Below are 16510 nucleotides of genomic sequence, written 5' to 3'. Positions count from 1 at the left end.
TGAAGAAACCTTTTGGATGGAAGGTGAAAAAAGAACGGCTGAAAGGAAGACATTCTGGCCGGTGAGTCAACAAATAAACGATTCAATTACTTGGATGTGCGACGTCTCCGAGGAGTGTCCCCCCCCCCCCTTTGCTCGCGACGTTCATAAAGAACACGCCAAAGCCACGAGCCCCTCTCTTTCTCTCTAACCAGAGTGAAAGTGATAAAAGCTCTCCTGAGTCATGTCGGCAGCGATGCAATTACATCCGAGCAAACGAGAAGAACTTCATCAGCAAGCTGCAAAGTCATTACGCTTCACTCTCTTAAAAATCACAACTTTTCTGTTCTCAAACTACAACTTTGTTTTTGTAATATTTTGGAACAACTGTCAAAATTACAACTTTATTCTTGTAAAACCTATATTTTTTTTCCTTGTAAAATTTCAACTTTACTCTTGTAATACTGTATTTTGAAATGTTCCTCTTAAGCATTCTTATAACGTTCTCTTGTTTATTTTTCTCCCAAATTAAAAAACGTGATTATTTTAATACAGTACTTGGTAACAGTTCAAAAGATATCCATGTAAAATGACAAGGTTATTCATGTATAGTCGACCCCAACGGGGGAAAGGGACCAGGCCCGCCTGTAAATCGTGAAAATCTGCGTGCCATTGACTCATATTGAAATGCATTGGAGGATTTAATTTTTTTTTTTTTAAACAGTTTTAAACAATTAAAAAAAAACAAAAAAAATATCTGTCTGAATTACGAATTTCTTTAATGTGTATTTTTCCCCCTAAAATTCCCACTTGTGTCACTTGTAAAATGGAGAACTACTTTCAGAGAGTCTTACCTTAAAAAATAATAGTGAGCTCACTTTCATACTTTTAGAAAAGCAACAATTGGGACTTTGGTGATCTCTTCAAGCAGTTGCTGCAACTCACACACTGTTGTTTTACCGGTGCATTGGAGTGATAACATAACTGTTCTCCTGCGGTGTTTAAAAAGAAAAAAAAAGAAGAAAAAAAAGAAAAAGTGGCATTTGGCGGCGCCGCAGGATGCGCCCTCAAAATGGATCTCAAAGTGTGGCGGCTCTTTGTGAGCGAGGAAGCGCTTAAATGGCAACTTTGCGTTTCCTCTGTGCTTCTCTTTCTCTTTTACACGCGGAGCCACAAGACACCGCCCCGGAGACATTCTGCTACACACTCCAACCTGCATGTGCGTGATTATCGAGGAGGTAAAATGGGCCTCTGTGGACTCCCTGAGCTGAGAAATAGGAAGAAAACAGAAGAAAAACGGACATAAAAATAGCACATTTGTACATAGGAGGAGGGTCTGAAATCTCCTCCTTCAGGTAAGCCCGACACATATTATTCGCCGTGGAATGCCACCAATCATTCTAATGACTCCCACTAGCGTTTTTTTTCCCAAACAACACCTCTTATTGAACGACGGTGGCAACTAAAAGAGAGTAATGACAAAGCAAGCAGGAAGTCCAAATAAAATGAACACAATAGAAAGTATGAAAGCTAAAATTGAAAGTAATGTGACAAGCAGGCTGGCCATTTTATGTGGAGTGGGACTAAACTTCACTCTTTCTTTGCTCCAATCAAAGCACGTCATTACATATATGTTATGACCACAAAAACACAATATGCACAGGGGGAAAGAAAATGACCCTGCAAAAACTGGAATAGAAGCAAATTAAAGTTGTATGTGTTCGAAAGCCCCCCACCCCAGCCCCCACCCCCTGTAATTTTCTGAAAAATAAAGTGGATTTTATACTAAGAAAAAAGCTGTAAACTTTAAATGAATAAAGTTCATGGTAAAATTTCCAAAATGAAGATTATTGGTTTGGTTTGAAGCTGCCTTTCAGATGCGCTACTTAAAAATACAAAATCAGCCAGCGCAGGTTTGATCAATCACAAACAGAATTTTAAATACGTCACGCCCTCTGACTATCAAATACATGACTGTCACACTTTCTCCTACACATACTCAGTCTCTGTGTATGCGTGTGAGTGTGTACGTCTAACTCACACACATTCACTCATACGAGAGACACTAACACATATTCACTCTCTCTAGCAAGTACACACACAGGGACGCACTCACACATACATTCACTCTCTCTCACTCACAGTTTCTCCAATTCATACTCACTCACTTACTCACTCACATTCACGTCTTGTCTAACTCACATTTTCTACAATTCTTACTCACTCACTCACTCATATGCTCACTCACTCACTCACTCACTTCTTGTCTCACTCACATTTTCTCCAATTCATACTCATTCACTCACATTTTCTCTAATTGATACTCAGTCGCATTCACTTCTTGTCTCACTCACATTTTCTCCAATTCATACTCACTCGCTCGCTCGCTCGCTCACTCACTCACTCACTCACTCACTCACATTTTCCCCAATTCATACTCACTCAAATTTTCTCTAATTCATACTCACTCACTCAGTCACTCACTCACATTTTCTCCAATTCATACTCACTCACTCATTCACTCTCTCACTCACATTTTCTCCAATTCATACTCACTCATTCACCCACTCACATTTTCTCCAATTCATACTCTCTCATTCACCCACCCACATTTTCTCCAATTCATACTCACTCACTCACCCACTCACATTTTCTCCAATTCATACTCACTCACTCACATTTTCTCCAATTCATACTCACTCACTCACTTCACATTTTCTCCAATTCATACTCACTCATTCACCCACTCAAATTTTCTCCAATTCATACTCACTCACTCACCCACTCACATTTTCTCCAATTCATACTCACTCACTCACATTTTCTCCAATTCATACTCACTCACTCACTCACATTTTCTCCAATTCATACTCACTCACTCACTCACCCACTCACATTTTCTCCAATTCATACTCTCTCATTCACCCACCCACATTTTCTCCAATTCATACTCACTCACTCACCCACTCACATTTTCTCCAATTCATACTCACTCACTCACATTTTCTCCAATTCATACTCACTCACTCACTTCACATTTTCTCCAATTCATACTCACTCATTCACCCACTCAAATTTTCTCCAATTCATACTCACTCACTCACCCACTCACATTTTCTCCAATTCATACTCACTCACTCACATTTTCTCCAATTCATACTCACTCACTCACTCACATTTTCTCCAATTCATACTCACTCACTCACTCACCCACTCACATTTTCTCCAATTCATACTCACTCACTCACCCACTCACATTTTCTCCAATTCATACTCACTCACTCACATTTTCTCCAATTCATACTCACTCACTCACTTCACATTTTCTCCAATTCATACTCACTCATTCACCCACTCAAATTTTCTCCAATTCATACTCACTCACTCACTCACATTTTCTCCAATTCATACTCACTCACTCACATTTTCTCCAATTCATACTCACTCACTCACTCACATTTTCTCCAATTCATACTCACTCACTCACTCACCCACTCACATTTTCTCCAATTCATACTCGCGCGCGCACGCACACACACACGCGCGTATTGTTGAGATTCCAATCAGAGATCTCGGGTCCCCCCCCGACGGGCGTCCACTGACCAGGGCCGACATTTCCCTGGCAGGTACGTGCGTGTCTAATCAGGGATGAGAGTGAAGCGAGCGCGGCAATTAACGCGGGCTGATTGGGCTCCATTCCACGCGGGCTAAAAACAATCTCTGGCACAGCAGATTGCAGTCTGACAGCAGCAGATGTCATTCATTAATTATGCTGATAAAAAAAGATGTCAGCGGTGGGAGCGGTGCTCCGATCAACCGCAAGATCGCAATAAGTCGCATTCTTCTTCTTCTTGTAATATTACCAGAAGAAATCCAATGTACGGAGATAAGATATTAGTGAGCACTCATTATGCACCAAGAATACACTTGTAATTTTAACAGTTTGTATTCAAGAAAAAAAAAAAAAAAAAAACCAAATTACCGTATGAGAAAAAGTCTTACCTTTGAGATATTTTTTGTAATGTTACAATTATTAATAATCTTTCTGGGGAACATTGTGTGTGATGTAGTATTTAAAAAAAAAAAAAATCATAATTGAAATCCCTTTTTTAAATCTGATGTTTTTTTGAGAAATGTATTAAGTTGTATTTTTTTTTTTTTTTAAGTCATGATTTTGAAAATGTATTAAAGTCAGATTTTTTTTCAGAGAATAAGAAATGGTAATAGTAAGGGAATAATGTGTTTTTGAGAAAAGAATCTGTAATACAGTGACACCCATTGAAATGCTAATGGAACAAAAAAAACCCCACGAACATTCAATATACATTTTCCACAAAAAAAACTTAAAAATTACAAAAGAAATTAAAACTACTCAAGTGTCAAACTGCGACTATGTAGGGGTTCCACTGTATTGTAAATGTTTTTTAAAAAGTATTTTTCTAAAATTCATATTGAAAGTCATTTTTATAAAGGTAATTTAAAGGTGATTTAAACAAATGAATCTTAAAAAAAAAAAAAATCAATGAAACTCATATTTTAATAAAAAGTCATATACATTATTTTTCAAAGAAAAAAACGTGTGCAATATAAAGAAAACAATGGTATTTTTCAAGAAAAAAAAAATCCCCCAAAATATATGAAGATGAAAAAAGTCATGAGAATAAAGAAACATTTATTTGAATTTTCTTTAGAAAAACAGTATATACGTCGCCATTATTATTTTACTTTACTTACTTTTTTACTTACTTGAGAAAATACATAATATTATGCGCACATTAGTGGCCAAACGCCGCACGCCGCTTATGGATTTCCTCACCTTGTCCGAGAGGTTCTTGAGCGCCTCCCTCAGGCTGGGAGAAGAATGCTCATGAGCAGCGTGTAATAGTTGGTCCGCTAAGGTGCCGATGAGTGGCTGCAGGAGGCTCACGCTGCTCAGGACCTCCTGAGCTTTGGCCGTGTGCTCGGGGGAGTAGTAGATACACTGGTAGGCCGTGCTGAAACTGCAGCAACAAAAACAACAAACAACACATTTCATTAACTTCTTCTCCACCTTCAGTGGAAATTGCTTATTTGCTTAGTGGACTCTAAATGCACCCCGTGTTATTTAGGCTAATATTCTAATACCTGGTAATATTGATGAGCATCACGTAAAGGTGGTTTGTTTGTGGTGAATAACTTAACTCACTGAATACAGTTGTTCTAGAAGTTGATTTTTCATGATCCTCTCCGTTTTAAAAGCTTTGCATCTCATGGCATCTCCATGTAATTAATTACAAATCTCTTTTGGGTCAATAGTTTGTGGATTTTTGCGATTCATAGCAGGCCTTAGTCCCAATCCCCGGCAGTGTCCACTAGTACGCTCTTGATAGGAATTTTATTTATTTATTTTTTTAAACCCATGTACAGTAACTATAAATGTATATTTTTCAAGAAAAAAGTTGCAATTTACAAAAATAAGACCAAGGGGTTTTTTTTGTAAATTTTATAAAAGTTGGCCTACTACGAGAATGGTGTTTTGGGATTACAAAAAAGGTTATATTATGAAAATAAGTGATTTTTTTTCATCATAATGCAGCAAATTAAATGATTATAGTACAATTATTTCTTTTAAAATAGTCTTAAAATAAAGAAAAAAGTTTTATTTAAAAAAATTTAATATGGACTTTTTTTTTTTTCAATAAATACATTTAGGAGAAATAAGCAGATAAAAAAAAAAAGATATGAGAATAGCCATATTGCTTCAAGAATAAAATCATGATAAAATGACAATAAGTGTTCTGTGATAAATGTTGTAGTCAAGCCCTTAATCACAAAAGTATCTCAAAGGGCTTGCAATATTCCAAGAATTAAATCAATTAAAAGAGTACAGTGCGATTACAATGCATTCTTTTTGCGCACGATCCTCCTACATACTATTACTACTTAAGATAAATAAATTGAAATAAAATATGATTTCTAATTTATGCTGTTGCTTCACGCCACGACGGTCCAACACTCTCCAGGTTTTCAGGCTGAGCTGTCAAATTCAAGCCGCAGGTCCAATGTCTTTCCATGTGTGTCGCTTTATGAATATTTCATCTTTTCCTCACTTTGAAGGGAGCCATTTAGACTCAGACAAAAACACCTTTTGTCACTTCCTAGATCCGGGGCAAATTACCCCAGTCAAACACTCTCCCGGGGTGAACATTCCACAGACTTGGAATGAGTCATATTTCCCCCCCCCCCCCCCCGCTAACTTCCTGCCATGAGCGAGGCAGTCATTTGTAAAGCTTGAATGTAGACTAGGCCCGAGAGTCACTTAGCCCTAAGGCGTCATTGATGAGAGAAAACCAGAGAGCTGTTTATCTTGTTTTTTTTTCCCCCCGAATTGCAGCCTCTGCAAATTGAAAATTGCATTCTTCTACAGTACGATGTCGATTTGAATATAATTCATTGTTCATCCCTTGTTATGTATTTAACCCAAACTAACTATGCCCACTAGTTTAATGCAAACACACAATGCAAAATTACATAGATAGGCCGATGAAAGGTAGTTCAAACGACTTAAGACATATAAACAATAAAACCAAAAAAAAAAAACAATACTCTGCATCTTAAAAAAAAATCGACTAATATCAATGCATCTTACTGAACTCAGAGGACACCGTCTTCGTGTGTTTATTTCTTTATTATTATTATTATTATATTATTATTAGTATTCAACTACCCACCAGAAATCTCAAAGGGCACTGCAGCATGAAATCATGGTGCCCCAACTGGTCACCTTATAGCAAGGACATGGTTGAGAGACTTAAATTGCCTCATCAGCATTTCTGTCAGTCTCCGAGGCAATCGAATGTGCGAGGTACACTAATGACTTCTGACACTTTCAAAATCTTGAGATGTCTGATTGAACACCAAGGGTATAGTACAAGACGTGCTTTTTACACCTGGAATTCCAAAGGCAAATTAACACTTACATGCAGGTGAAGACAATCCCACAAGCTCCCCGGATTAGCACAGCCCGGCTTTTTGCTCCCCCAAGAACTTGTTATTTTCCTTTTGGTTTAGAGGGTAAGAGCTGCTTCCTGTTGAGATGCATGACTTCAAAGTTAAGTTTGTTCTTTCCACTTGTTATTGTTTTCCGCCACCTTGCTCTAAATTACAAGGGATAAAATATATATATATAAAAGAATAGAAGGGGGTGGGGTGGTGGAAGCATTTGGGATCTACAGAATGTGTAATTCCATACAGTGTAGTTTCAAGTGTAGATATTTTTAGACAAAAACATGTTTTTCAAAAATTAAATAAGCATCACAATGGAATGGTATATAATAACGATGAGAAAAAAAAAAAGTTTGAATCACATTATATGAAATCGTATTGCATTTTAGTCGGAGTGAGCCGTTATCATAATTTGAGTGGATCATAGTATACTTTCTCGAAATTAGATTGGAATTGGACTGAATTGTATCGTGTGACTTGTGTCGTAATTAGAGTGAAATGTAACTAGATGAAATAATATAGTCACTGGACTGAATGGTAACGTATCTTAATTGGAGTGAATTGTATCATAAGAATAGTATCGTGATTGGGCTGAATCATGGCAGATGAGACTGAAACGTACGGTGTAAAATCTAACTGGTGTGAATCCTATCTGATGGATTTGGATCATATGTAAATGAGATTTAATTTGTGTGAATTGGATCGTATTTGGACAGAATCGTATCGCATATTATTTGGAATTAATTGAACTGTGTAAATAGCATCATAATTGGCGTGAATCTGAGCAAATTAAACTGAATCTTAACGTCATGTATAAATTACATCTAACTGGACTGAATCGTGTCATATCGTATCTTAATGTCAGTCAATTATATCACAATTTGGAGTGAATCACAGCATATTTGACTGAAGTTAATTGCATTGAATCATAACTGAGTGAATCGTGTCATAATTAAAGTGAATTATTGTGTGAATAATAATGTAATTCAACTGAGTCACAGAGTGTGAAACATATAATTTCAGTGAATCACATAGGAATTGGACTTAATCGTCACTTGCTATCTTAAATGGAGTGTTCGCACCATAATTGGACAATTATATTGTGTTTTTGGAATGAATCGTATTGCATCGGATTAGACGACAACCAGCAACCGTGACTACAATTGGTGTATTCCGTGTTTTTTTTCCCCCCATCACAATTTATCATTCCACTTCTGACACCAAAGAACACCAAGTTCCATCAACCAGGATTTTAACTTGAACCTATCCTAAGGGTTCTTCCAAATGGCTATTCGTCACACTTCTGATTTAATTTTTAACCCAACTTTTCAGAACTCAGGTCTTTTGAGTTGGAAAAACGTGTACACTTAAACTGTACCAAGACACCAAAGAGTATCAATCATCCCCCCGAGTCAACTGCACAGGGTTCATGCTAATACTGCCACCATTTGCCACACCATGAACGACCTCACAAGTAATTGTCCTTACACCATATCTAAGAACTCTGAATTCCCTCAATCCGCATTTGAATCTGGGTCTTTTGGTTTGAAAAAAACTTGTGTGCCGACAATGATATCAAGTAATTGCACGTTTATCCTACAATCCTCAAGAGGAGAACTGTACACTCCACTCAACTCAGGTCCATTGGGTCGAAAAACCGAGACATTGACCATGACACCAAACAGATTCTCAAATCTCTATGGTTTATAGCGCAGGACTCATCCGTCCCGAGGGTCCTTTCTGCCGAGCACTGAGCAGATGGGCTCATCGCTAATCATCCCACTTCTGACATTTGAAGCGGAGTACCCTTAAGCCAGGTTCAGGCCTCTGGTTTATTGACGTTCTGACACATTTGTCAAAACTCTAAAGGTGAGAACCCTCTGCCCAGTTTTGAAATCTTAAGGGATCATGAGTCACCAAGGTCCTTCCATACCACCAATGACTTCTGAAACCATGTCTGAGAACTCTGAATTCCTTCAACCTGGATTTGAACCTGGGAACTTTTAGGGTTCATCCCAATTCAGTTTATCAACTGAAAAAGGAGTATCCTCACTCCAAAATCTACCCCAGGTCTACTGGGTGGAACAACCTGCACACCAAAGAGCCTCTCATCCCCTGAATCGCACCCTGTCCCCATGGAATTGTGGCTGCAAGGCTAATCATTCCCTTTCTGACACCATGTCATGGCTTTCAGAAGAGAAGTACCCTCCGGCCAGACTTAAACCTTAAGGGGCCGGAAGAACTTGTACACGACAGCTCTTTGGCGTGCGAGCCAAATTAGACCAGTCACAGTATATAAAATGGACCTGCGCCAATGTCCTGTGTCTCCAGCACAAGCGGGAAGTTGTTTTGTTGGACAACATCCTGCCACATCACATTAAGTCGGACACTAAAACACCCAGGAGACTATTATGTGACATGTGGTCCCAGAAGTACTTCCACAATAACGACAACTACTTTGTTCAATACAGCTTGACAATACATTTTAAATCCAAAGTCCACTATACGATTTGTTGTTTGTTAGTTAACAGGCTTCTTCCTAATTCATATTGCTGTCAAAACACAGCAATATTCAGAGCTTTCCTGAAAGAAAAAACTAGCATTATAAATCTGAATAAGTCAAAGAGAGGCTGTTAATGTGAGATTAGATCGCTTCGGTAAATGCACAGCGTATAGGGTTCCATTAAAGGCAGACTTTTAGAAGAGCAATTAAAGCGGGACTGCATGTATTAAAGGAAGATAAATGTCGGCTGCGCTTGCGTCCGCGTCCTCCCAAAGAATACTAAACGCAAATATTGATTAAACTCTTTCGGGGCCAATCCTGCAAGACAAACTACATCAGACGTGCCGGTCATTGCCAAGTTGGGCTGATGTAAGGTTTTTAATAGATGTTGAAAGCTACACACGCATGCAACAATCCACCAGATGAACGTCCCCGCCTCCTTTCTAGGGCGCGAGAACAAAGACAAATTGCTCTTTGATTGGCCTCCCGCTAACACCTCTGTGCTTCGGCTTTGTCGCTGTGTCCGTCTCCAACTGTGATGGATTAATATCACAGTGAACAGATTGCAAACGTGTAGAAGAAAGCCAGTATGCTGTATGTCTGTGCATATCACACATGTACGTGGCTTTCTGGGTAGGGATGATTGGTAAACCTACTTAGCAAATTTTGGATCGGTCAGGATTTCGATCTAATGTGAATTTCATCAATCAAATGTTCATATCAGAGACAAGTTGTCAGAGAGGCGTAAAAGCTTTTAGCATGGGGCCGAAATAGTTCAGATCAGAAGCAGGCTTGCGCTGACTTCCCATTTAACATAAGTTTGAATGTGATTGGTTAATTCACAACAAAGCCAGATCCTCAGATATGAAGTGTGTGCACGTATTAGCGGCCACATAAACCCAGTTGTTCATTTTGACTTCCCCTCACGAAAAGATCTTTTTTTTTTTTTTTTTTTTCAACCGCATAATAAAGTTTAGCAGTCAAATGAATCATGCAAATAGTCTTGAAATGATTCGTGTCATTCTCCCCCATAACCTCAAGATGGGACCTGCTCATTGAAGTAAAACGAGTACATGAATTACGACAATTTCGTTCAGCGTAATGGTGAGTTGTAGTTTCATTCATTTATTTTCAATTCTTTCCATGCCGACCCACCAAAATATTGCTTTATGTAAAACCAGTCCATGTCGCATCAAATGTTGTCGCTTTAACGTGACTACTTTAGCCCTACCGTGATTACTACACCCTACTTTTGGCTAAATGAAGTTCTTCCGGTCGGACCATCACCAGTTAGCTTCGGGTGGCCCGGGCCATTGGGCCACTGTTAATGTCGGACCCTGAAGCGACAACAAGTCATCAGTAACAACATCAATCCGAATTATACCCATAACTCTGTAATCCTTTTTTTAGACTGGTTCAAGCTGCTGTATTCTGGGACTAATTCAGTAGTCCGTGTAACGATGCACTCATATTTTAAAATCAAACCCGATTCAATAACGAAGGATCGGGTCATCTGTTACAGTGGTGTCCCTAAATATTTTTGGCAAGGTGTACAAAAAGTGGAGTCAGGCAAGAGTCCCTTAGAGCATGACTGAGTGGAAACAACATTAAGTCGTACTTGAAAAGACTATTGTCAAATGGGGCGAGTCAAAACGTGGATAAGGTGAAGCGCCAGGCTCTCGGCAGCTAGCCAGGCGGAAAATTGGAAAGTTTTTTAAGCTACAGCGAGTCATTAGCTAAGTCAAATATGAAACAAAAAGCTTTTGTCTCCCTGGAGGATTGTGTCTCAAGTCTAATCTCTCCTTTTCACTTCAATGGATTCTTTACAATATGTTCCGTTTATCAGCATAATGCTACGCTAGCAGATAGGAAAGACCATCACGAGTGCGCGTAAGTGTGAAGAAGTCTTCGTTTTTTATGGTTCAAAAAAAAAAAAAATTCTTTTTTGCATTCATTTTCTTGTGGTCCACTCCTGGTGTGGTGCTGCTGAAAACTCCACCACTAATTGGATCTGGCATGGACTGTAATGGCTTCGCAATCTACGGGGAGCTTGGGCACTGAGGAAAAAAAATAAAAATCACCCTTCATTTTTTCTGGCATCACTCAAGTGACCACACAGGGAATGACGGCGACACATGGCTCAGTTCTGCGGCCAAACGGGCCAGGAGTGCTCATCTTTCATGTTTGAGGAAATCACATTGGTGGCCAGAGCGGGCACACCTTAGATGAGTTTTTTGGTCTTGGAGATGCTTTAATAAAAGAAACTGAGTACAACGGGCGGGCGATCCTTACTGGGTTGTTTTACCGTCTGCACCCGCAGTAGGTTTAATGGGTGCGACTCAACGTGAGAGCCCTTGGAATTAGCCCCAAATGTCTACTTCAAAGCATACGCCCAACTTCCTTTTCAATTTGGTGCCCGGGTCCTTGAGACTTTTTGGTGCATTGTGTTCTGAGAAGGCCCTGATACATCAAACCGACGTCAGAGGTCGTTAAGCGTCGTGGCGTCTTTAAGCGCCGTCCGTCTTTAAGCGCCGTCCGTTTGGCGTAGTGGCCACCGTCGTGGTGTCGTAACCCGTCTGTAAGCGTCTTGGGGGCGGTTACGCATGTTGAATCGGCGTCGCCAGTCGTGACATTTGGTCACTCTGATTGGCTGTTAGCTGGCAAATCAGCGCCAGGAGCACCAACGGGAAGTGACAAAAGCGGAAAAACAGCGAGCGTGCCTCCGCTGCCTTAATCTTCTTACAAGTATAAGACCGAGGGTTGACAATGTAAATATTTCACAATACCGTGTCAAGAACGTGATGGTTTCCTTCTCGTGAGAGTTCATCGTGAACGAAGAATAGAGCTGAATGCATTGTTTACGTTTTTATAATCCGCCCCCGGCCAACAGCTTTCCGGTTGGATTTTTCTAACCATGAGAAATGGTGACTGCCGCCGCCGATGGTATGGAAGGGTATTACATCTCACAAATGCGCAGAAGGGCTATAGACTTGCCCACCTAACTGGTGTCCGGGGCACATTTTTTTCACCCCCTTTTCCAAGACAAATCCTAGAAAGGATCAAAGTTTGACGTCATGCTCTGCCCACGTTAAAAAGCAGTCACAGTACGAGCCCTGGGATGCAACTAAAATGGATGCTTCAGAGCAATATGGTTGACTTCCTGTTCTATTTCAGGCATGAGTTCTTAAATCAAGTTAGATTGCCATGTTATGTTTTGCCATTTGTTTCATTCAATTTGTTGGTTCATTTTATACTTCTACAATGAATAAGTTCATGTTAAAAAAATAATGTGTGTTTTTTTATGTTTATTACCGCATCAATTCCGGTCAAAATGAACTACAGTAATCCCCCACAAATTTGAAATTCGCTCTTTGCAAAATCACCTATATGTGTTTATTTCTGTGGAACCTATAGCCAGCTACTTGAAGACACATTTGCCAATTTGTTTTTTGTGCACTTCAATTGGATTTTCGGAATACTTTAGAAAATGAATTTCAAAAAGTTTAAATGTGTTTAGCGCACTATTCACAGGTGATAGGGACCAGGCCAGCCTTTAAATATCAAAAATCCGCATATAATCAATGCCATTGAAATGCATTGGGGGAAAAAAAAATAATGAACCCAAATAACACTGGTCAACAGCAAATTTTAATCAGAGATGGCTTTATGTGTCCTTAAATGTGTTTTAGACACTGATTTAAAAAATGTCTTTAATTCTTTTCTAGCACATCAGTTTTTTGAGATATTTTCATTTTTGATTTTTAAGTTTCATCGATAAAAGCTTGCGCTATACGGATTGACCATGGGTTACATTTTATAGCCTATGACGTTTCAGAAAAAAAAATGTCTTCCTAAACCTAACCCTAAACTTAATTCATAAATATTACAAATTATATTACCATATCTCATATTATATTATTATTATTATGAAAAGAGAAAAAGGTGAGGGCAAATTCAGGATCAATGCAAAAAATTCATTTAGAAAATGTACCTGCATCTCTGATAAACAATTTAATACAAATATATTGACCTGTGTAATTCTTCCCTGAAAGCTGAAAAACCTCCAATATGTGTTTTCCAAGAAAAAATGGGGCAAAAAATATATATGCAGTGGACCCTGCATATATATACTGTATAAAAAAAAAAAAGAAATAAACGATCTCTCTGTATTTTCACCTATCGCTGGTGGGTTAGAAACATATTCTCTGCGTTAAATGGAGAGAAATTCCAAACAAAATTGAGGTCAGAGGGTAAATTCTGTTTTTGAAAGTCAAAAATAAAGGAAAAAAAAAAGGAATAATGCACGCATCTCCGGGCCGGCCGGTGTTACCTTTTCTTCTCAGCTTCGTATCTGCTGAGGAGACGCTGCAGACCGCCGCCCTTGAAGCCCTGGAAGTGTGCAGCGGGGGCGCCCGCCGTGACAATGTCGTACGACGCGTCTGCAAAGGAGGATGACGCCCAGTTAAGTGCGCTCGTCTTCAATATAGAGAATCGATTGCGACAAAAAGTGCTCATTAACATGCTTTGGGAAATATCACCAAGTTGCCTATTCAGATTTTTCAAAGCGACCACTCCTTTGTTATTTGCAGAAAATCTTGCCTAGTTACATTTTTTGTGCTCAGGCTAAAGCAACTCAAGTACTACTTTGGTGACATCTTTTTGTGGTTATTAGGTTTAATCAGTGGCGTGATGGTTTGTGTAGTCTGTTTTGCCATTATGATTGGTTTCTAACATTTATTGTGTGTAAAAGTGCAATAACAATAAGTTTGTATAAAGTACCAGTATGCATGTTTGTTTGCCCATTACCTGTAATTTGTGCTTGTGTGTTATTTAGGTTCGTATGCTACATATTATTGATGGGCCTCATGTAAAGGTAGTTTGTTTGTATTGAACAATTTAAAAAACTGACTGCAGTTGTTTATGTAACACGGGTTCATGCTTGTGTACATGCTAGATGTTCAGTCTTGTTTCAGACTACTGTAAATAAATCCAAGAATTTGACCTCCTTCGGAGGTCACATTATTTTATAATCCTCTTTGTTTGAAATGCCTTACTGGTATCTTAAGGGAAGTCAATCCAAACATATTTTTTGCCAGAATATGTTCTATGCAGGCAGGCCCACTAGCATAATCACAGAATTCTGATTAATATTGCGTTTGTGGAATATGAGCAATCCACCCGTTTTTAGCTAGCTCAGGAGGCGGCCATTTTGTCATTTCTATCGACTGAAGATGACTCAGCTTCAGAAAACAGGTGAGCCGCGATTGGTCGTTATCTGAGCCCTGAGCAACTTCGATGTCATCTTCAGTCGACAAAAGTGACAAAATGGCCGTCCCATGAGATGGCTAAAAGTGGGTGCATTTTTGCTGCTTAATGTATATTTTCTGCAAACACAATCTTAATTAGAATGCCGTATTTCAACTACCGGTAGTTCTTTTGGGGCTTGTCAATTACTCACAGATTTTCGGTCCACTACTCCAAGTAACAATTGTATGTTTATAATCATGAGGCGATTCAGTGTTTTGTGTGAGGATGTTGGAGACTGCATTCTTCATAATTTCTCCCAGTTCTTGTGAGGAATAAACTAGCCAGACAACAAGTTGGAGTTTTATTGCAACTGTATTTCTTTCCCCTAGTGTTTATGACTTTGTTATAGGATATATTGCCACAACTGATATGGTTCCGTCCACTGTGACAGGAAAACCCTGACCCTTATCCCCCCGCCCAGAAGACCACAATAGTCATTTGACATGTATGGTTTTGTGGGGTGCTCTGTGACTTTGCGCCAACCCACTTCCATTAATCATCCCTGTGTGTCAGGGCCGTGTGGCACTTGTTTGCCGCCACACTTCTTTTCACGTCTTCCTCCTCCCTGCGGGCTTTTCACAAGTCCGACTCGCTATTAATTGGTTCTGCTGCAGCAAAGAAAGTAGAACAAAGTTCACTCAGGACACAATGACTCCGTCTGTGCTTGTTTGTGTCCGATGACGTCGGCATCTCCACCAAAACAAACAAAAAAAAAGATACGTGAAGAACACTTCGGTTTTCTTATTGCCATTTTTTTTTTTTTAACAGACTGTATTGTAAAAAAACCCAAAAAAACTTAAAACTACTGACCGCCTATTCTCTGAAAAATATAGAATACTGGTCAACCTGTATGTTTGGATTTGGTCAGAAATGGTAATAATCCATTCCAAGTTTTTTCAAGTCATGAACATTTTTAACATTATAGTCCTAAGACATGAAAAGTCTGATAATTTGGTTCAAAGCAGCCATTTTAAGATCAGTTCCTTGTCTGATTTCTACCACATTTGACCCAAGTAACGCTACTACACAAATCAAGACACATGCAGTTAAGTAACGCACACTGTTTTGTTGTTGGCCTAGTTATTAGCATTCCTAGTCTCCAGATGGTGGCAATGCCTTATTGTTCTTGTGACACTTGAGGCACTCACATGGAAGAGAAATCACTATTTGAAGTATACGTACCGTTAATGTTGACCAAAATGTATTTCATTTGAAAAACTGTCCATTTTTGGGTCAGTTTGGCCATTTCCAGGCCTCCTTCAATGACCAATTTGACAAAGATTTCATCTGATTGAAATTTGAGCCATGTACACTCATTGGGTGACAATAACCTGCAAAGAATTTGTTAGTTTGCTTCTTAGTATTTGTATTTTTTCTTTTTACCTTGGTCTGTGTGTATAATTGTATATATATTTGTTTTTTTGTGTATTGTGCATCCGGTTTGTTTGTGTCTGAACTCTGATTCTGTAATAAAGAAATTCATTCATGTTATTCGTGTTATTACATATGAGCAAAACGCAGCCACACAGTTAGTTGACTTGCCATAAAACTCAAAACTCTAATGACTCAACAATGGAGGCATGAGCATGTGTCATATAAAAGGCGCCTTCCAACACTGCCTTCTGGTTTCGTTCCGAGGTTATGCTCTCAATTAAAAGCGGCGGAGCGATGTGAGGTGATGCTTGAAAAGTCAATAAAGCAACTAATAAATAAACATGAGCGAGGCTGCATGGACCT

General features: G+C 39.0%; 1 protein-coding gene across 11 annotated transcripts in view; it reads right to left on the bottom strand.

The window, feature by feature from the left end:
* inpp4b (inositol polyphosphate-4-phosphatase type II B) overlaps positions 1–16510 on the bottom strand; it is a 191256-nt gene that overhangs the window by 15343 nt on the left and 159403 nt on the right. For all 11 annotated transcript variants that reach the window (XM_086032471.1, XM_086032469.1, XM_086032472.1 and 8 more), the window contains 3 exons: positions 16509–16510; positions 13797–13905; positions 4796–4979 (listed from right to left, as the gene is read on the bottom strand). The exon at positions 16509–16510 is cut by the window's right edge and continues 103 nt beyond it. In XM_086032471.1, the coding sequence (XP_085888597.1) occupies positions 4796–4979; positions 13797–13905; positions 16509–16510 (295 nt within the window). The remainder of the gene's footprint in view (positions 1–4795; positions 4980–13796; positions 13906–16508) is intronic.

Source organism: Filicampus tigris, chromosome 6 (assembly GCF_054856515.1).
Source record: "Filicampus tigris isolate MCC_2025a chromosome 6, RoL_Ftig_1.0, whole genome shotgun sequence".
Lineage (NCBI taxonomy): Eukaryota > Metazoa > Chordata > Actinopteri > Syngnathiformes > Syngnathidae > Filicampus > Filicampus tigris.
This window is presented reverse-complemented; position numbering and strand designations above follow the sequence as displayed.